Below are 20,984 nucleotides of genomic sequence, written 5' to 3' on the forward strand. Positions count from 1 at the left end.
CACTGGAAGCCATCGCAACACCATCTAATCCCTTCCTAAGATGCCCTGGACCAAGAATGATAACCTCTGTTTTATCTGAATTTAGAAGCAAGAAATTTCTGGACATCCAGTCCTTGATGTCCCTAAGACATGCCTGAAGTTTAACTAACGGTTCTGTTTCATCCGGCTTCATAGACAAGTAGAGCTGCGTATCATCAGCATAACAATGAAAGTGTATGCCGTGATTCTGGATTATACTTCCCAACGGCTGCATGTATAAACTGAACAAGACTGGCCCTAGCACTGAACCCTGCGGAACACCATAACAGACCCTCGACTGTTCTGAAGAAACCTCATGTACATGAACAAACTGGAACCTGTCAGATAGATATGATTTAAACCAAGGTAGAGCTGTCCCTTTAATCCCAACAACATGCTCTAACCTGTGCAGTAAAATGCCATGATCAACAGTGTCAAAAGCAGCACTGAGGTCCAGTAAAACCAATATGGACACTAATCCCTTATCTGAGGCCATAAGAAGGTCATTCGTAACTCGAACCAGTGCTGTCTCTGTGCTATGATGCATTCTGAACCCTGACTGAAAGACTTCAAACAGATCATTTCTATACAAATAGTCACATAACTGGCTTGAAACTGCCTTTTCCAGAATTTTAGATACAAATGGAAGGTTAGAAATTGGCCTATAATTAGCTAAGGTGTCTGGGTCAAGGGAAGGTTTTTTAAGTAAAGGTTTAATTACTGCCACTTTGAAAACCTGTGGTACATATCCTAAGCTTAGGGATAGGTTGATTTGGTCCAGTATTGTCACACCAATAAGAGAAAAAACATTTTTGAATAGTCGAGTCGGGATGGGGTCTAACATACATGTGGTTGACTTAGCTCTATTAACGAGTGAGGTCAGCTCAGGGAGGTCTATAGGATCAAAACAGTCTAGAGACAAGTCAGAGCCTAGGGAAGTCGCTAAAGCTGAAGAAACGCCCACAACCGGCTGGTTGATTTCTTCTCTAATTCTCGTGATTTTACTGTTAAAGAAGCTCATAAAGTCCTCACTACTGAGAGCTGCAGGAATACACGGCTCCACAGAGCTGTGACTCTTTGTCAGCCTGGCTACAGTGCTGAACAGAAAACGTGGGTTACTTTTGTTATCCTCTATCAACGTTGAATAATAAGCTGTTCTTGCTTTGCGAATGGCTTTTTTATATACTATTAGAATATCTTTCCATTCACGATAAGAGTCTACAGACCTACAAGAGTACCACTTCCTTTCCATTTTACGCACGCTTTGTTTCAACATGCGAATATCTGAATTGTACCAGGGAGTTAAGCTCCTGTGGCTAGAAACCCTCCTTTTCAAAGGAGCAACTTCATCTAAAGCTGAGTGCAACAGATCAGCAGTGTTACTAACAAGAAAATCAACATCAGAACCCAGGTCACTGGCCTCTATTGCTTCAGTAGAGGCTTCACTATTTTCCACTGTCGCAAGACGAGCAACGGTCTCCTTAAATTTAGCAATAGCTTCATCAGACAAACATCTGCTAAAATAATACCTCCTGCCCTGCACTTCAACATCAACAACATTCAATTCCAACGTTATTAAATAATGGTCGGATAAAAGGGAGTTAACAGGTGACACCAACAGACCATCAGTTTCAACACCGTAGGTGAGAACGAGATCGAGAGTATGACCAAAACAATGCGTCGGCCCGTCCACTTTTTGTGAGATACCCATTGATTCTAGAAGAGAATTGAAAGCTAATTTAAGATTATCGCTTTCAACATCCATATGAATATTAAAATCACCCACTATGATGAATTTATCTGTACTGATCAATAATCCAGAAAGGAAATCTGAAAATTCAGACAAAAACTCTAGATAAGCGCCAGCAGGGGGCCGATACACTACCACTAACACAACTGGCTTCTCTGATTTCCAGCTCGGAAATTTCAGACTAAGCGTGAGGCTTTCAAATGTATTATAATTGCACTTAGGTTCAATTTTTGTTTGGAGACTGGAGTTATAAATTGCTGCGACTCCTCCGCCCCGGCCCGTGTTTCTAGGAATGTGATGATTAAAGTAGCCGGGCGGAGTTGATTCATTCAAACTAACATACTCTTCATCCTGTAACCATGTTTCTGTTAAGCAGAAAACATCACTCCTGCTCTCTGTGATTATATCGTTTACTAACAGAGACTTGGAGCTTAATGATCGTATATTTAGTAGTCCGCATCTAATTTTTCGGTCTCTTATTGGTACCAAATGTGCATTGGTTTTAATTTTTACAAGATTATTTTGGTTAACGCCTCTATAACGCCGCACCTGGTGAACTAGTGGAGGGCGGGGAACTGCAACTACTTCTATTTTGCTAGGCACCTGGTTAGAGTTACCAGTTACATCATGTAATCTTATAGTTTTGTTGGCAGGCGTTGGTCCTCGAGAAGCAGCAGAGAAGTGTGTTAAACTACAGCTCTGCATCCTGGCCTGGACCCTGCGATGTCAGGGAGAGGGTCTAATGAAACAGGCCAAATTACTAGAGACAAGAGCAGCACCATCCCGGGTGGGATGAATGCCGTCTCTTCTAATCAGACCGGGCTTTCCCCAGAACGTTTCCCAATTGTCAATAAAGGCCACGTCGTTTTCTGAACACCACCGATACAACCAGCGACGGAGCGAGAGCATGCGACTAAACATGTCATCACTGGTCAAATTGGGGAGGGGGCCAGAGAAACCTACGGAGTCCGACATGGATTTAGCGAAGTTACACACCGAGACAATATTCATTCTGGTTACTTCCGACTGGCGAAGACGGGAGTCGTTAGCTCCGACATGGATGATAACTTTACCATATTTACGATTACCCTTTGCCAGTAGCTTCAAATTTGCTTCTATGTCGCCCGCTCTGGCCCCCGGGATACACCTAACTATGGTCTCTGGAGTCGGCTTCACATGTCTGACTATGGAGTCGCCTATCACCAGGGTCGGCTTCTCAACGGGTGTGTCGCTGAGTGGGGAAAATCGGTTAGACACGTGAAGCGGGTGGTGGTGTTCCGTGAGCCCTTTACTACGCTTCCCTCGAACCGTCACCCACCGGTCCTGACTGGCCGGCTGCTCGGGAGCTGCAGGGGAGCGGCTAGCCTCAGCTGCTATGGGCCGGTCCGCCGCTAGCTTAGCCTGGTTAGCTGAGGAGGCTATCGGACTATGGTCAAATTGGCAGAACCGGACCTCTATCATTCATTCAAATGTCACCCACAAAGGAACATTTCACTTGGTTTGATCCCCTGAACTCCTCCCTGATGCAGGTGGATCAACCAGCAGCACTAAGGGGATTTAGCAGCTCAGTAAAACCACACTGCTCCCCGGGACCTGGACTGCTTTATTATCTAGAGGTGAGGACTAAAGTGGCCACTTCCAATCCTGTAACAACCTGTACAATCCCTAAGATAACCAGCACTTACCTGCTGTTTGTATTGGAGTGTGGGGAAGAGGCAATTAATTCATCCCTAATATTTCCCCCTTCACGACCAGCATGAGGGGCAAAGGTATCGCTGGTGATCAGGTGGGGATCCTCCTCATCAGTGTTTCCTCCTCATCAGTGTTTCCTCCTCATCAGTGTTTCCTCCTCATCAGTGTTTCCTCCTCCTCAGTGTTTCCTCCTCATCAGTGTTTCCTCCTCGTCAGTGTTTCATCCTCATCAGTGTTTCCTCCTCGTCAGTGTTTCATCCTCATCAGTGTTTCCTCCTCGTCAGTGTTTCATCCTCATCAGTGTTTCCTCCTCCTCAGTGTTTCCTCCTCATCAGTGTTTCCTCCTCGTCAGTGTTTCATCCTCATCAGTGTTTCCTCCTCGTCAGTGTTTCATCCTCATCAGTGTTTCCTCCTCGTCAGTGTTTCATCCTCATCAGTGTTTCCTCCTCGTCAGTGTTTCATCCTCATCAGTGTTTCCTCCTCGTCAGTGTTTCATCCTCATCAGTGTTTCCTCCTCATCAGTGTTTCATCCTCCATCAGGTTGATCGGCCAACGACACCTCGGGACGGGCTGAACAGCGACACCTGTGCGCCTCAGGTGTGCCCCCCCCCCTGCCCTCACTCCTCATGAGAAGAGATCCTTTATGTTTAACATGTAGCCAGTAGTCGAGTTGTAAAAAAGAATCAGGGGGGATGGTGGATTTGATCATATGGGGACAGATCATTTGTGCTGATTACAAATAATATAATATATTACAAATAATAGCAGTGACCAAAACACCTGCAGAAATACTGCAGGAATGACATAGCAGCAGTTAAATGCAGCCTTCTGTAAGCTTTAAATATCCACTGGGCTTACATCAAATCCGTCTGTCGGATTGACAGACGGACCGGTGCAGCGTCCGCAGTTATGCTGTCGATGTACCGGAGCTGAGCCGAAAGGCGAAGCTCTCGATTTACCGGTCAATCTACGCCCCTACCCTCACCTATGGTCATGAACTTTGGGTAGTGACCGAAAGGACAAGATCGCGGATACAAGCGGCCGAGATGAGTTTCCTCCGCAGGGTGGCTGGACGCTCCCTTAGAGATGAGTTTCCTCCCTTAGAGATGAGATTCCTCCGCAGGGTGGCTGGACGCTCCCTTAGAGATGAGATTCCTCCGCAGGGTGGCTGGACGCTCCCTTAGAGATGAGTTTCCACCGCAGGGTGGCTGGACGCTCCCTTAGAGATGAGTTTCCTCCGCAGGGTGGCTGGACGCTCCCTTAGAGATGAGTTTCCTCCGCAGGGTGGCTGGACGCTCCCTTAGAGATAGGGTGAGGAGTTCGGTCACCCGGGAGGAGCTCGGAGTCGAGCCGCTGCTCCTTCACATTGAGAGGAGTCAGCTGAGGTGGCTTGGGCATCTGTACCGGATCCTCCTGGACGCCTCCCTAGGGAGGTGTTCCAGGCATGTCCCTCCTCCCTAGGGAGGTGTTCCAGGCATGTCCCTCCTCCCTAGGGAGGAGTTCCAGGCATGTCCCTCCTCCCTAGGGAGGTGTTCCAGACATGTCCCTCCTCCCTAAGGAGGTGTTCCAGGCATGTCCCTCCTCCCTAAGGAGGTGTTCCAGGCATGTCCCTCCTCCCTAGGGAGGTGTTCCAGGCATGTCCCTCCTCCCTAGGGAGGTGTTCCAGGCATGTCCCTCCTCCCTAGGGAGGAGTTCCAGGCATGTCCCTCCTGGTGTTCCAGGCATGTCCCTCCTGGTGTTCCAGGCATGTCCCTCCTCTCTAGGGAGGTGTTCCAGGCATGTCCCTCCTCCCTAGGGAGGTGTTCCAGGCATGTCCCTCCGGGAGGAGACCCCGGGGAAGACCCAGGACACGCAGCCGTACAAAAATATGGTTTTACAGGAAACTGGGAGGATGAAGAGCTTTGACAATCAGCTGTTTCCACACATCATTTACTCACTGGTTTACTCACAGTATTTATTTTCTTTGTTGTAAATGTGTTCATATGTAATGTAGATATGTAATATGATACTGAAATCAACTGAGGATTGTAATTTCTGAGAAGGGAGAAGGGGTAGGATTAAATAAGCATATGCTTCTTTCTACTCCTTTTCGGACATGCTAACATTGTTTTATTTTTTTATCTATTTTTTTGTTGTTTTGACTATTTTGACTTAGGTGTGTTATTTTATCTTTTCCCATGTTCGGAATAACGCTTTCATTCATTCATTCATTCATTCATTCATTCATTCATTCATTCATTCATTCATTCATTCATTCATTCATTCAAATGTCACCCACAAAGGAACATTTCACTTGGTTTGATCCCCTGAACTCCTCCCTGATGCAGGTGGATCAACCAGCAGCACTAAGGGGATTTAGCAGCTCAGTAAAACCACACTGCTCCCCGGGACCTGGACTGCTTTATTATCTAGAGGTGAGGACTAAAGTGGCCACTTCCAATCCTGTAACAACCTGTACAATCCCTAAGATAATCAGCACTTACCTGCTGTTTGTATTGGAGTGTGGGGAAGAGGCAATTAATTCATCCCTAATATTTCCCCCTTCACGACCAGCATGAGGGGCAAAGGTATCGCTGGTGATCAGGTGGGGATCCTCCTCATCAGTGTTTCCTCCTCATCAGTGTTTCCTCCTCATCAGTGTTTCCTCCTCATCAGTGTTTCCTCCTCCTCAGTGTTTCCTCCTCATCAGTGTTTCCTCCTCGTCAGTGTTTCATCCTCATCAGTGTTTCCTCCTCGTCAGTGTTTCATCCTCATCAGTGTTTCCTCCTCGTCAGTGTTTCATCCTCATCAGTGTTTCCTCCTCCTCAGTGTTTCCTCCTCATCAGTGTTTCCTCCTCGTCAGTGTTTCATCCTCATCAGTGTTTCCTCCTCGTCAGTGTTTCATCCTCATCAGTGTTTCCTCCTCATCAGTGTTTCCTCCTCATCAGTGTTTCCTCCTCGTCAGTGTTTCATCCTCATCAGTGTTTCCTCCTCCTCAGTGTTTCATCCTCATCAGTGTTTCCTCCTCCTCAGTGTTTCCTCCTCATCAGTGTTTCCTCCTCGTCAGTGTTTCATCCTCATCAGTGTTTCCTCCTCGTCAGTGTTTCATCCTCATCAGTGTTTCCTCCTCGTCAGTGTTTCATCCTCATCAGTGTTTCCTCCTCGTCAGTGTTTCATCCTCATCAGTGTTTCCTCCTCGTCAGTGTTTCATCCTCATCAGTGTTTCCTCCTCATCAGTGTTTCATCCTCCATCAGGTTGATCGGCCAACGACACCTCGGGACGGGCTGAACAGCGACACCTGTGCGCCTCAGGTGTGACCCCCCCCCTGCCCTCACTCCTCATGAGAAGAGATCCTTTATGTTTAACATGTAGCCAGTAGTCGAGTTGTAAAAAAGAATCAGGGGGGATGGTGGATTTGATCATATGGGGACAGATCATTTGTGCTGATTACAAATAATATAATATATTACAAATAATAGCAGTGACCAAAACAGCTGCAGAAATACTGCAGGAATGACATAGCAGCAGTTAAATGCAGCCTTCTGTAAGCTTTAAATATCCACTGGGCTTACATCAAATCCGTCTGTCGGATTGACAGACGGACCGGTGCAGCGTCCGCAGTTATGCTGTCGATGTACCGGAGCTGAGCCGAAAGGCGAAGCTCTCGATTTACCGGTCAATCTACGCCCCTACCCTCACCTATGGTCATGAACTTTGGGTAGTGACCGAAAGGACAAGATCGCGGATACAAGCGGCCGAGATGAGTTTCCTCCGCAGGGTGGCTGGACGCTCCCTTAGAGATGAGTTTCCTCCCTTAGAGATGAGATTCCTCCGCAGGGTGGCTGGACGCTCCCTTAGAGATGAGATTCCTCCGCAGGGTGGCTGGACGCTCCCTTAGAGATGAGTTTCCACCGCAGGGTGGCTGGACGCTCCCTTAGAGATGAGTTTCCTCCGCAGGGTGGCTGGACGCTCCCTTAGAGATGAGTTTCCTCCGCAGGGTGGCTGGACGCTCCCTTAGAGATAGGGTGAGGAGTTCGGTCACCCGGGAGGAGCTCGGAGTCGAGCCGCTGCTCCTTCACATTGAGAGGAGTCAGCTGAGGTGGCTTGGGCATCTGTACCGGATCCTCCTGGACGCCTCCCTAGGGAGGTGTTCCAGGCATGTCCCTCCTCCCTAGGGAGGTGTTCCAGGCATGTCCCTCCTCCCTAGGGAGGAGTTCCAGGCATGTCCCTCCTCCCTAGGGAGGTGTTCCAGACATGTCCCTCCTCCCTAAGGAGGTGTTCCAGGCATGTCCCTCCTCCCTAAGGAGGTGTTCCAGGCATGTCCCTCCTCCCTAGGGAGGTGTTCCAGGCATGTCCCTCCTCCCTAGGGAGGTGTTCCAGGCATGTCCCTCCTCCCTAGGGAGGAGTTCCAGGCATGTCCCTCCTGGTGTTCCAGGCATGTCCCTCCTGGTGTTCCAGGCATGTCCCTCCTCTCTAGGGAGGTGTTCCAGGCATGTCCCTCCTCCCTAGGGAGGTGTTCCAGGCATGTCCCTCCGGGAGGAGACCCCGGGGAAGACCCAGGACACGCTGGAGAGACTATGTCTCTCTGCTGGCCTGGGAACGCCTCGGACTCCCCCCGGAAGAGCTGGAGGAAGAGATGGAGGAAGAGCTGGAGGAAGAGCTGGAGGAAGAGCTGGAGGAAGAGCTGGAGGAAGACCTGGAGGAAGTGTCTGGGGTGAAGGAAGTCTGGGCATCCCTGCTGAGGCTGCTGCCCCCACGACCCGGGAACGGATAAGCGGCGGACGATGGATGGATGGCTTACATCAAATACATCAAAACACAACAATAAAAAAGTTTTCTGAACTTATCAATATGACTCTGTCCTTCACAGGATAAGTAAAATGGATCACTGCAAAAACTCACAATCTGAACAAGAATATTTGTCTTATTTCTAGTTAAAATGTCTCATTTTAGTAAAAAAAATCTTATTACACTTAAAACAAGACTTATCACTGGAAAAAACAACAATTTTCACCTGTTTCAAGTAGATTTTCACTTGAAATAAGTAGAAAAATCTGTCAGTGGAACAAGATTTTTTTTGCTTGTAATAAGAAGATAAATCTTGTCCCACTGGCAGATTTTTCTACTTATTTCAAGTGAACATTTACTTGAAAGAGGTGAAAATTGTCAAATAATTTATTTTTCTGGTGATGTTGAAATAGCTGTTCTGTTTAATCTCCAGCATTATTCTTTTACGTTGTTTTCACTGTTTGTTAGTCTGATGCTGCCATGGCAACCAACGGTCGCCAGTAGATGGCAGCATTGGACCGTTGGTTGGACCGTCATTCAGAAAGACGCTCTTGGCAACGGTAACGCGATCCAGGGAGAGAGCGTTTAACACCTCAGAGCCTCAAGATTGCCTTTAAAGCATCGTTGGTATGTTTTTAATTGCATTGAGAAATATTCGGGTTATTATTATATGGTTATAAATGTTACATAATCCACAACATTTCTCTATTAAGGTAAATAATAACCTGACGTCACTCTGACGTTACTCTGACGGACTGTATATAATTTAAGTTTACCTTATTGTATATTTGTTCTAAATAGACTGTATTCTATTCTCCTAGTTTTACCCTACTTCATCGTATCAATCATAAAAGTTCAAAGGAATCAGAACTTGTCTCCGTGGTTTTGCTTTGAAGAGGAGTTATCTGACTGTTGACCCTGGCAAGAACAGTACAATAGCAGTAAAACCACATTCATTGATGAAATGACATAAGGGATGGAAAGGAGGGATGGCAGTTTTACAGGGGGGATGATTTGGACCGTTTTTGTTTCGGGGGGGATGATTTGGACCGTTTTTATTTCAGGGGGGGTGATTTGGACCGTTTTTATTTCAGGGGGGGGTGATTTGGACCGTTTTTATTTCAGGGGGGGATGATTTGGACCGTTTTTATTTCAGGGGGGGATGATTTGGACCGTTTTTATTTCAGGGTGGGATGATTTGGACCGTTTTTATTTCAGGGGGGGATGTTCATCCCCCCTCACTCCCCTCAACTCCAGTACTGGGTAGACTACAGTGGAATGCAAGGAGCTTAATTGCGAATGGATAAGAGTTTAAAACATTTGTATATGGACTGCAGGAAAACCCCAGTATAACTTGTATACTAGAAACATGGATGAGGGCACAATGGGACTTTGTAATCCACGGGTACACAGCGGTGAGAAACAAAAGAACAGGGTTAATGGAGAGGATTTAGGTTTGGTTTTACTTTGGTTTTTTTGGTCTATAGTCGACCTTATTTAGTCTGTAACTGTGTTGAGTGAGACTGCTGCTCAGTCAAATGTTCCACACTCCAGTCCTAAATGCATCTTTAACAAATTCCAGTAGGTGGCGGTAATGCACCTTCAAGTTGGTTCGACAACCGCCAATAAACGCCATTGAAGAAGAAGAAGAAGAAGAAGAATTTTTTTTTGTATGAAACTTTATTTAATTTCCAGAAAATACAATATAATTAAATTAAATGGCAGACATGATTCAATAATATAAAACACAAACATATATAGGCATCATCATAGTCCAAAACATATAAAATTGTTCTCTTCACAAAAAAAACTACAATAAAGTGCAAGTAGTTAGTGACATTAACAATTACACTAAATAAAAATAGGAAGATATCAGTAAACATTTCTTTTATGAGGTTGACAGTGGTATTACATGTTATTAATCAATTGTATCGTCTCAAAATACATTTTGAAATCAACTTTAAAGGGAACTAAGGATGGACAGGATTTGGAGAATTTTGCCTTATGAATGTGAAACTTATCAATAAGAATCATTAAATTGACCAGTTGTTGAATTTTGTAATTTTGGTTTTCGTAATATAGTAAGATATCTTTAGCTTCTAATTTAATTACATTTTTAGTTTGTATGTCAAAAAATTCTTCAAACTTTTTCCAGAAACTTAGTAGTATGTTCACATTCATAAAACAAATGTATAATGGTCTCTTCGTCATGTTTACAAAATACACATCTGCTATCAATGTCTACAAATGTGGATATAAGTTGGTTGGTGGGGTAAATATGATGTAAAATTGTATATTGGACTTATTTTAATTAGTTTGAGATTGAAAATGTATAGGGAAGGAGCCACGCTGTTTTCCATTGAATGTCTGAAAAATGGGAGTTCCAAACACATTCCCTCTTGGGGTTATTTTCCTTTTACTGTTGAAGTAGTTTCTTATGTGTTTATTAGTGCACTTATATTTCTCTTGTACTTCTGGCGTCTCAAAGTGACACTTCATCAATTGAAGAATTCCATTAGGAATAGCGTTTATTACCGATTGATATTCTCTATTTGTGATACGAAAGGTTTTAGATTTAAGGAATTCCTCGTAATTTAGAATTTTATCTTCATCATTTTGTAGGTCTGCGATGTGGTTGAACATCTTTAACAGAGACGAGCTATGCTGTGACGTCACAACAAAATGGCGAACATTCGGTGTGTGAAGGTAAAGAGACAAATAAGTCAACGTTTCGTCCTGTGTGACTCAGATTATGTATCCAGGGGTTAATCTTCAAACAATAATACGCTTTGATAGTAGTCATTATACGTGTGTCAGTGTGTTTGTCTTGTAGGTCAGAATCAGGATTGTGGCTTTACATTGCGGTCCACTCGGTGTTGCGTTCACGACCCTCGGAATCTGCAGACTTCATTGTTCCGACAGAAAGTTTTGACCAGTCAAAGCGTTTAACTTCCTATTATCTGGAATCGCCTTTCGACTCTTAAGAGTTATCTAATGAGGTATCTGAGGGAACTGCTGTACGAGTGGTCTAAAATAGTCTAATCTCGGCTAACACCTTTGCAGGGGCGGATCTAGAAAAAATATTTATGGGGTGGCGAGAGGGGGCAGGAATTTCTGAGGGGTGGCAACATATGGCAGACGTATATGAGGCAGTTTGATGAGAAATAGTAGACAATATAATTTAAACTCAAGTATTTCTACTTGCAGGACTGTATACATAACTTAGAGTATGAATCCCACATATAGATATATGTACATTACATAAGGGCACGGGCTGCCATTTACAAACTCATACAGACAAACTTAATCTCATGCAATCAATGTCTTGTATTTGAGTAACAGGTTTCATGGGAAACAGTTCATATTAGGAATAAGTGATCATACAATGTGATCTCACTTAATTGAGATGATACCATACTTCTAACATCTATTAATAGGAGGTAGAAGTATGGTAACAGCGCTGTAGGTGGGGCATTATCACAGGAAAGGCAGAAACTATCCAAAGAGAAACTTACCCAGGAAGATCTATGGACTGAGCTGTACTAAGGTCAGCATAAATACACCATGGAAATAAAAAGGTCATGCACTCAAGGTACTGGACATCGCTTTTATTGTTTAAGGCAGTTCAATAAATAAAAACAATGAAATTACAACAGTATACATTGCATAGATTAGCCATCAATATATGCAATGCATGCTAGAAATAAAAGCATTTACATACAGCAACATACTCAAAACAGTCAGTGTTCACCGTTAAGAGGAGAAATAACAGTCACCAGACGTTAACAGCTGATATATATTCATATAAAACATCTCAAAGCTGCCCATAGTGTTCAAATGAATCTATATACCAGTGAGCATATGAAGTTGTCATGCCTATAACAGCTGAATGCAGTGATTTCCATGTTGCTCAGCAAAACGCTTTACAAATGTATCTAGATCTAATGCTTTTGTGCCTTTTGATTCAATGCTGAGTACAGCCAAACTCGATAGTCTCTTTTCTGTCATAGTGGACCGCAAATAAGTCTTTATGAGCCTAAGAGATGAGAAACTTAGTTCCCAGGATGCACTGCTCACAGGTCAAACAACGGCTATTTTACACAACCTGAAAAACTCATAAAGAACATCCTGGTATGGGTTCAAAACCTGAGTGAGCTCCATTAGAGTGGTAGGACTCTCCTTTTCCCCCTTTTTTCTGTCTAGTACTCTCTTCGTCTGATGTAACTCATGTTTGAGATCCTCAATATTTGAATCATAAGCCTCAGTCAATAACAGAACAGACTACTCTCTCAAACAAGTTGGACTGGACGGATTTAGTGCCTGGACAGCCTGCATAATGTTACAATTTGTGTTAGAAAATCTTCTTCCTATTTCTCCAATCATGTTATCCAGAACTGGATAATACACAGAGACACAAAAAGTGTGTTTGCTATCTGGAACTCCATGCTGTCCCAAGGTGGAGTTGATGACAGAATCCTGAAGCACCTTTGTTGTCCGTCTTGGCCTCTTTGGTTTTGGCTGAGTTGTATCAATGTTACTTCGTTGGCATAAATCAAGTGTTTCACTCCACATTTCCTCAAAAGAGGTTTGGCTACGATACTCGGCCAGTGTCTCTTTAAGTGCTTCAATCAGCTCAACAGCCTTAGCATAGTCTACTGTTTTAGACTGGAGCATGTCTGAGAAACATTTGGAGTCACTCAGGACCTTTCTGAACAGAACAAGAGAGCCAGCAAAATTAAGATCAATCTGAGCCAATATCTCTCTTGCTTCAACAGCTCTTTGTGGATGGTTCTCAGACACTATCTGTTCAAGCACCTCTACTATTGCAGGCAACCTGTCCGTAACATTAAAACATTGCAACGTGTATCGCTTAGCTGTTGGAGTTCCCTTGGTGCACCATCAAACATCTCCTGCTGCACTTCCAGCCATTTGTTATGTACATAAGACCCAGAAATGAATAAAGTCATTCCAATAATGAAAAAGAGTTTCCTGCATCTGCCACACTTTTTACAGTGTCTACTATGACTAAGTTCAAGCAGTGTGCACTACAATGAACATAGAAGGCATGTTTGGCGGCTACTTTTATTTTTGCTTGGACACCTGCATGTGCATCACTGCCGCGCCATCGTAGCCCTGGCTACAAGGTTCTTCTTGTACTCAAGCCATCGTAGCCCTGGCTACAAGGTTCTTCTTGTACTCAAGCCATCGTAGCCCTGGCTACAAGGTTCTTCTTGTACTCAAGCCATCGTAGCCCTGGCTACAAGGTTCTTCTTGTACTCAAGCCATCGTAGCCCTGGCTACAAGGTTCTTCTTGTACTCAAGCCATCGTAGCCCTGGCTACAAGGTTCTTCTTGTACTCAAGCCATCGTAGCCCTGGCTACAAGGTTCTTCTTGTGCTCAAGCCATCGTAGCCCTGGCTACAAGGTTCTTCTTGTACTCAAGCCATCGTAGCCCTGGCTACAAGGTTCTTCTTGTACTCAAGCCATCGTAGCCCTGGCTACAAGGTTCTTCTTGTACTCAAGCCATCGTAGCCCTGGCTACAAGGTTCTTCTTGTACTCAAGCCATCGTAGCCCTGGCTACAAGGTTCTTCTTGTACTCAAGCCATCGTAGCCCTGGCTACAAGGTTCTTCTTGTGCTCAAGCCATCGTAGCCCTGGCTACAATGTTCTTCTTGTACTCAAGCCATCGTAGCCCTGGCTACAAGGTTCTTCTTGTGCTCAAGCCATCGTAGCCCTGGCTACAAGGTTCTTCTTGTACTCAAGCCATCGTAGCCCTGGCTACAAGGTTCTTCTTGTACTCAAGCCATCGTAGCCCTGGCTACAAGGTTCTTCTTGTACTCAAGCCCATGCTTCTCCAGGAAGGTAATAATCTTGTTACTTAAGGCGGCAGCATCCCGGTGCTCTGCCACTTCAAACTCCAGAAAGCTTTCATGAACCACACCGTTGTAAAAATATCTCAAAACAAAGGATTTACTCTTTTTTTCTGAACATCTTTAGTTTCGTCAAAAATAACTGAAAACTGTTTGCTCGTTTTAACCTCCGGTATGATTTCTTCCGGTATGAAGTATTTAATTCTGTATTGTTTTACTGGTGTATTTAGCGTTTTTAGCTTGTTGTTCAAGTCTTTTTTTAATGATGGGGTTATGGTTACCCAGCAGCTCTAACATTGACAGAAAAACACCCTTTTTTCTGAGTCTAGAGACTCCCTGTGACCCCGCTGTGCTGTGTTTTCTGTGGCTGTTAGGACTAAAATTTCAGCTATGGATTTTCAGCCACCTGCTTGTTTTTTTGCTCATCCATTAGCCCAAACATTGAGCTATTTTTATCCACATTTGTCTTGTTCTCTGTCCATGCTAACATTGCATTAACATGGCCTTCAGATCTGGCATGAGAACAGAAACCACTGTCTTTCATTGTAGCTTTTTTCCAGTTGCGATAACCCTCGAATGAGGTGAAAACCGTCTTTGGAGCGTCGGGTAGGGAAGAATGCCTACACGCAAAACAGTAAGCTGCGTCTTTAGATTGTGAATATTCTAAGCAGGGGTGAGATTTGTACCAGTCAGTGCAGAAGCTTCTCCTGGCTCCTCCCTGGAGGGTCTTTGGCTGCGCCGGCACCTCAGACCTGCACCTGGAAACATCTAAGATGGAGGGAGGAAAGATTCAAACTGCACTAACTTTACAATATAACAACTGACAACAATTAGCTATAACCATCAGACTGTGTAAACACACACTAACATTTTAGCCTGGGAGAGTATTTTAGGTTATTTTAATTTAACCTGAGCAATAGATCTAAATTACATTGTACACAAAATATTAAATGCACCTTATAGCAAAATGTCAGTTTTGGTCATTTATTGTTCTTTTTAATATGTAACTTAGTAAACTATGCAGCAACAATTTCCATCCCATGTGGAGCAGCTCTACTGGAGGAGCTGGTGATGCTCAGGCTCTCTCCTTTCCCTTTCCCTTTCCCTTTCCCTGTCTCTGTCTCTGTCTCTGTCTCTGTCTCTGTCTCTGTCACTGTCACTGTCTCTGTCTCTGTCTCTGTCTCTGTCTCTGTCTGGGCCTGCATGATGTTCTGTCTCTGGCTTTCTCCATCTCTCCATCATCTCTCCATCCTCCATGTCTTCACCACTGTGGTTCTCTCCATCTCTCCATCATCTCTTCATCTCTCCATCCTCCATGTCTTCACCACGGTGGTGTTCCCCCCCCTCCTCCTGCCCCTGCTCACCGTGGCCTTGTATTCTGTCTCTGTCACGTTTTAGTTGCCCTTCTCTCTCTCCTTCCACCTCTTCTCTCTCTCCTTCCACCTCTTCTCTCTCTCCTTCCACCTCTTTTCTCTCTCCTTCCACCTCATCTCTCTCTCCTTCCACCTCATCTCTCTCTCCTTCCACCTCTTTTCTCTCTCCTTCCACCTCTTTTCTCTCTCCTTCCACCTCTTCTCTCTCTCCTTCCACCTCTTCTCTCTCTCCTTCCACCTATTCTCTCTCTCTCCTTCCACCTCTTTTCTCTCTCCTTCCACCTATTCTCTCTCTCTCCTTCCACCTCTTCTCTCTCTCCTTCCACCTCTTCTCTCTCTCCTTCCACCTCTTTTCTCTCTCCTTCCACCTCTTCTCTCTCTCCTTCCACCTCTTCTCTCTCTCCTTCCACCTCTTCTCATCTTTGTATTTCTCTGTCTCTTTGGTATAAACCTCTAAATGCTGCGTTTCCTCTTCATTTCTGTAAGATTCAAAGTAACTTTACAATGTTTTCTTGACAGACGTTGAATCAATATTAGCTTTTGTAGCTTAACGTGACTTTACTCGGAGCTAAAGTCGGACCTAGCTAACATTATATGTATAGTTAGCCAAATAATAATGTTCTTAAACCTGATTTTTGTCATCTCAAAATCAGCATTACAAGTATACTGGCACAGTTTCATTATTATGTCATTATTTGATAGATGTTTTATCAGTTTTGACCTCTCTCCTCCCGTGTCTCTCTTCTTGGCGACTCCTCCTCCCTCGTTTGGCACCACTCACTTTTCCAAACAGAGGAGTCTCGCGCCGCCCTGGCCTTCTCTTGTGCTGCATTCATTGTAATCAGACATCTGACTTTGCGCTCGTAAATGTTACATTTTCTTTGAATTCATTGCTGCCAACTGGGGTGGCAAGCGTTAATTGTAGGGTGGCATTTGCCCCCTATGCCACCCCGGTAGATCTGCCTATGCTGAGGGAACTGCTATAGAGTAGTCTAAAATAGTCTCATCTCTAACACCTTCCAAACAACTCCATTTGAGACCGTCCGCCATTTACTCGTTTTCAGATATTCTGTTATAAACTTGTATCACTCCCCTGAAGTATTCGGTTTGAATATATGATTATTTAAAGATACTTAGAAAACAGTTGGATATTATTTGGAACCTGATTGGACGTATTTAGATACCATGCAACTATAACTTAGCGCAGCAGAAATCAAAGAAAGCAAAAGTAAACTGGTTTAGTGTTGAATATGTATGTGTAACCTCTCGAACTGAACAATTAATAACGGCGTTGTAATATAAGGAAATAGCCTGGCCACTCCCGTAACGGTTGCACCACAAACATAAATCGTTGGCCAACCAAAAAGTAACCACATAAGAATTTTCCCTAACATTCACCAGGAGGTGGAACCAAAACAACATAATGCTGGAAATTAAAACATGTTCAGTTTTTTATGTTTAATAAATATTTTCTACCTTGTAATTTTGTAAAAGATGTTTTTTCTTTGAAAAGCCTAAATCAAATTATTTGATTTATGCAATGGTGAAAAAATTGGCAAAAAAACTGCGAAGAACCATGTTCGGTATTGTTTGGTATTCAGCAAAGTGTTTATTATTATTTTCGGTTTCGGCCACAAATTTTCGTGTGTGTGTGTGTGTGTGTGTGTGTGTGTGTGTGTGTGTGTGTGTGTGTGTGTGTGTGTGTGTGTGTGTGTGTGTGTGTGTGTGTGTGTGTGTGTGTGTGTGTGTGTGTGTGTGTGTGTGTGTGTGTGTGTGTGTGTGTGTGTGTGTGTGTGTGTGTGGCCCCCTAGGGGCAGCAGACCCCTGCTCTAAGCAGCTTGATGTTTTCTACTGTATTTCATGGATTCCTGCCCGCCCCTCATCTCTCGTGTGTGTGTGTTGGGCAGGGAATGGTGGGCCTGGTAACGGGCGGGGCGTCGGGTCTGGGTCGGGCCACGGTGGAGCGTTTGGTCCAGAGTGGAGCGTCTGCTGTGATCGTGGACCTGCCCTCCTCTGATGGACGGGCCCTGGCCGACAGTCTGGGGAAATCCTGTGCCTTCGCTCCTGCAGACGTAAGTTCACCTGCCTTGGTAGTCTGATGAGGAATGAGTTTCACTGAGTTTCACTGAGTTTCCTTCATGGACTACTGGCTCGGTTTTGGTCTCCATAGTTACACTTCACTTCCTTGGCAACTGTACAGGGTTGTGAATTTCCTTCAGCTAGAATTTCATAAAGCAGAAAATATCTGCATATTTATGGGCGTGGTCATTTGATTGGCAGCTGACATAGCTAGTGGCTAGCTCTCATCATTAGCTACTTAGCGACACCTTGCTGTGAATAAAGCCTGTGATCCCATTCAGATAAAATAATGTTGTGTGGTTTCCAGGTCACGTCAGAAGCAGATGTGCAGTCGGCCGTGTCTCTGGCCAAGGAGAAGTTTGGGAAGTTGAACCTGGCGGTTAACTGTGCCGGCATCGCCGTGGCCGTCAAAACATACAACTTTAAAAAGGACCTTCCTCACAGTCTGGAGGATTTCCAACGTGTCATCAATGTAACACGAACATTTCTACAGAACCATCATAAACCGTAAAGAGTCCTCAGCACATCACACATCACCCTTGTTTGTGTGTGTGTGTGTGTGTCAGGTGAACATTGCAGGAACGTTTAACGTGATCCGGCTGGCCGCGGGGGAGATGGGGAGGAACGAGCCTGAGGCCGACGGACACAGAGGCGTCATCATCAACACGGCCAGCGTTGCAGCTTTTGATGGACAGGTACGTTTTAAAACAAACAGAAAAGACAAGACTTCATTGATTTCTTTGATAAACATGTTTATTTGTTTGTTTGTTGTTTTCCCTCCAAGGTTGGGCAAGCAGCATATTCTGCGTCTAAAGGAGGGATCGTTGGAATGACCCTCCCCATCGCTCGAGATCTGGCCCCCATGGGGATCAGAGTCGTCACAATCGCACCTGGTTAGTAGACGTTAGCACATACGACCTTTTTATGCTAGTACCTACGTACGTATGCTAGTACCTACGTACGTATGCTAGTACCTACGTACGTATGCTAGTACCTACGTACGTATGCTAGTACCTACGTACGTATGCTAGTACCTACGTACGTATGCTAGTACCTACGTACGTATGCTAGTACCTACGTACGTATGCTAGTACCTACGTACGTATGCTAGTACTCACCACGAGTCTCCTCCACTCTCCTCCACTCGCCCTCGATTCGTTTCAATACCCAGATCAGAAGTAGGAGGTTGGAGAAGCTGCTGTGACGTATTTGATTGTGTATCTAAAGGAAGAAGACAACAACACTAAAGATGTAGAACCTGGAGGAGATGATAGATGTGCTGCTGGGTCTGTGGCTTGTGTTCCATATCAAGTTAAAACATGAGAGTGAGAGAAGCTTCAAGCAGCAACGCTTTTTAATTTAGTTTGTCTCAGCACTGCTGAAAAGTCAGCTGGAGCCGTGAGCAGCTATGAAGAGACAGAGCTCCTGGTAGATCTGGTCGTTCCTTATCTCCGTCTAGATCCCTTTTTAATTCTCTCCTCAGCACCAGGTTTATGAACATCTGCACCTCAGAGTTGGATCATGGAACAGACTTTTGCTGACATTTCCTGTTGAATAAAATGAAGAAGCTGCAAGTCGCTCTTTCTCTGATTTCCTCCTCCTGACTCAGACGTCTGACTCCAACCCCCCGACCAATCGGTGGCCTGTAGTGTGATGATGTCAGATACAGCCGACTCAGCAGCTTAGAACCTCGGCAGAATAGTTAGAGAAAAGTATTAACTCCGGACATGTTTAGTGTTTAAATGATAATTCAGGCTGGAGCAGCTCCGCTGATAGGAACATTCTTTTATACAAAATGTACAAATCACAGCGTTATTGTTGATAGTCCCGTGTTCTTTCTTTTTATACATAAACTTGCCGTTCAAAGGCCCAGTAGAGATTAGCTGAGTCTCCCCTGAGTCGTCCAGGTCTTTGTTAGTTTGACCAGCAGCAGGAGGGAAGTGACCTGTTACTGCCCAGTGAACTACGGCTCCCTCAATGGGACAAAATTAAGATACTTACGCATTTTGACACTCATAATTAATTGCATTTAATTTTCACAACGCGTTGATTAGCAGTGTAATTAATTAATCTAATTGACGCACTGAACTGACAGCCCTAGTTTGAATATGAAAAGAGCTAATAATACATCATCCACTGGGATTTAGTTTGTTAATTTCCATGTTGTGTTTCCTCCCTCAGGGCTGTTTTCCACTCCTCTTCTTGCCAGTCTTCCGGAGAAGGTGCGCTCCTTCCTGGCCCGCCAGGTGCCGTTCCCCTCGCGCCTGGGAGACCCCGGAGAGTTCGCCCACCTGGTGACGTCCATCGCTGAGAACCCCATGATCAACGGGGAGGTCATCCGGCTGGACGGAGCCATCCGCATGCAGCCCTGAGTCCTGCTGTGTACGTGTGTGTGTGTGTGTGTGTGTGTGTGTGTGTGTGTGTGTATTCATTATCTCCTCTTAGTACCACTTACTTTTCTTGTATTTTGTTGCCTTTATTAACACGAGTGAATGATCACCAGGTACTACTGAAGCCATTGTGACTAAATGCCATGTAGATGCCTGTCTTCTAGAAGGATTGGAATGTCAATGATATTCAATAAAATTGAAACGTTTAATGTATGAAATGATTCTATAACTTTTAAAAGGGAGATATTTTATTTAAAGAAAAATCATTTTGAAAATATTGTTGAAAGATTTGAATACCTTTTTTAAAGATTATACGTAACATTTTATACTCAAGAAGATATTAAATTGAATGCTTCATGCTTACAGCAAACTATGGTCAGATCTTCCAATCCAAAATTATAAACGTGTGTGTGTCCATATTGAAGGTGACAATGTATGGATAAGTGGACAAGAAAACACACACCCTTTCATCAAAATGATTGACCTGGGACCTGCTGACTCCAGGGTTCTACATGAACACGTTCAATGAACGCGTTCATTTCCGTGAGAAAGTTGAACTGAATGCAACATATTTGCAAATAAAGAACTAGAACGTGAACTTGTTCATTCTGCAGATCATGAACTGGAATCTGAACTGTTCAGATTATGTGAGTTTCAGCTTCACTGTTTAGGTCCAATTATTACGGAATACATTTCACCAGCAGGCAGCGCAAACATTTAGGGCCAGTCCCAATCCCCACTAACCCTACTTTTCAGCACTACCCCTTTTTTTGCGCGTTTCCGTGAGGGTAGTGGTGTAACAATTCCTCTTTTCATCTAGGGGGAGTGAATGCTTTTCCTCGTCATTTGCAAACTGAATCAAACAAAAAAACATGGCGACATTTCTAATTTTTTAGTGAATAAAATCAATATTTTGAGTTAGTTTCTGCATAAAAATGCGTTTTGATTACATTTTATAGCGAGAAATATATATTTTACTTTCATAATATTCACTCAGTGAATGTACATAATCACTCGCTTGCACGTTGTTGCGAAGATCTCGCCA

At 44.3% G+C, this 20,984-nt stretch overlaps 1 protein-coding gene and 1 long non-coding RNA gene across 2 annotated transcripts in view; one reads left to right on the forward strand and one right to left on the reverse strand.

The window, feature by feature from the left end:
- Positions 1–20,984, reverse strand: part of LOC133456638 (uncharacterized) — a 219,415-nt gene that overhangs the window by 180,130 nt on the left and 18,301 nt on the right. The window lies entirely within an intron of this gene.
- hsd17b10 (hydroxysteroid (17-beta) dehydrogenase 10) lies at positions 10,847–20,157 on the forward strand. Its single transcript, XM_061734666.1, has 6 exons — positions 10,847–10,934; positions 17,378–17,542; positions 17,857–18,021; positions 18,116–18,244; positions 18,334–18,442; positions 19,731–20,157. The coding sequence occupies exons 1-6, from the start codon at positions 10,911–10,913 to the stop codon at positions 19,919–19,921; spliced, it is 783 nt and encodes a 260-aa protein (XP_061590650.1). The 5' UTR covers positions 10,847–10,910; the 3' UTR covers positions 19,922–20,157.

Source organism: Cololabis saira, chromosome 12, assembly GCF_033807715.1.
Source record: "Cololabis saira isolate AMF1-May2022 chromosome 12, fColSai1.1, whole genome shotgun sequence".
NCBI classification, from domain to species: Eukaryota; Metazoa; Chordata; class Actinopteri; order Beloniformes; family Belonidae; genus Cololabis; species Cololabis saira.

Coding starts and splice junctions, on each gene's coding strand:
- hsd17b10 (XM_061734666.1), top strand. CDS start 10,911: ATGGCGAACATTCGGTGTGTGAAG. Junction 10,935..17,377: donor CGAACATTCGGTGTGTGAAG/GTAAAGAGACAA, acceptor TGTGTTGGGCAG/GGAATGGTGGGCCTGGTAAC. Junction 18,443..19,730: donor AGTCGTCACAATCGCACCTG/GTTAGTAGACGT, acceptor TTCCTCCCTCAG/GGCTGTTTTCCACTCCTCTT.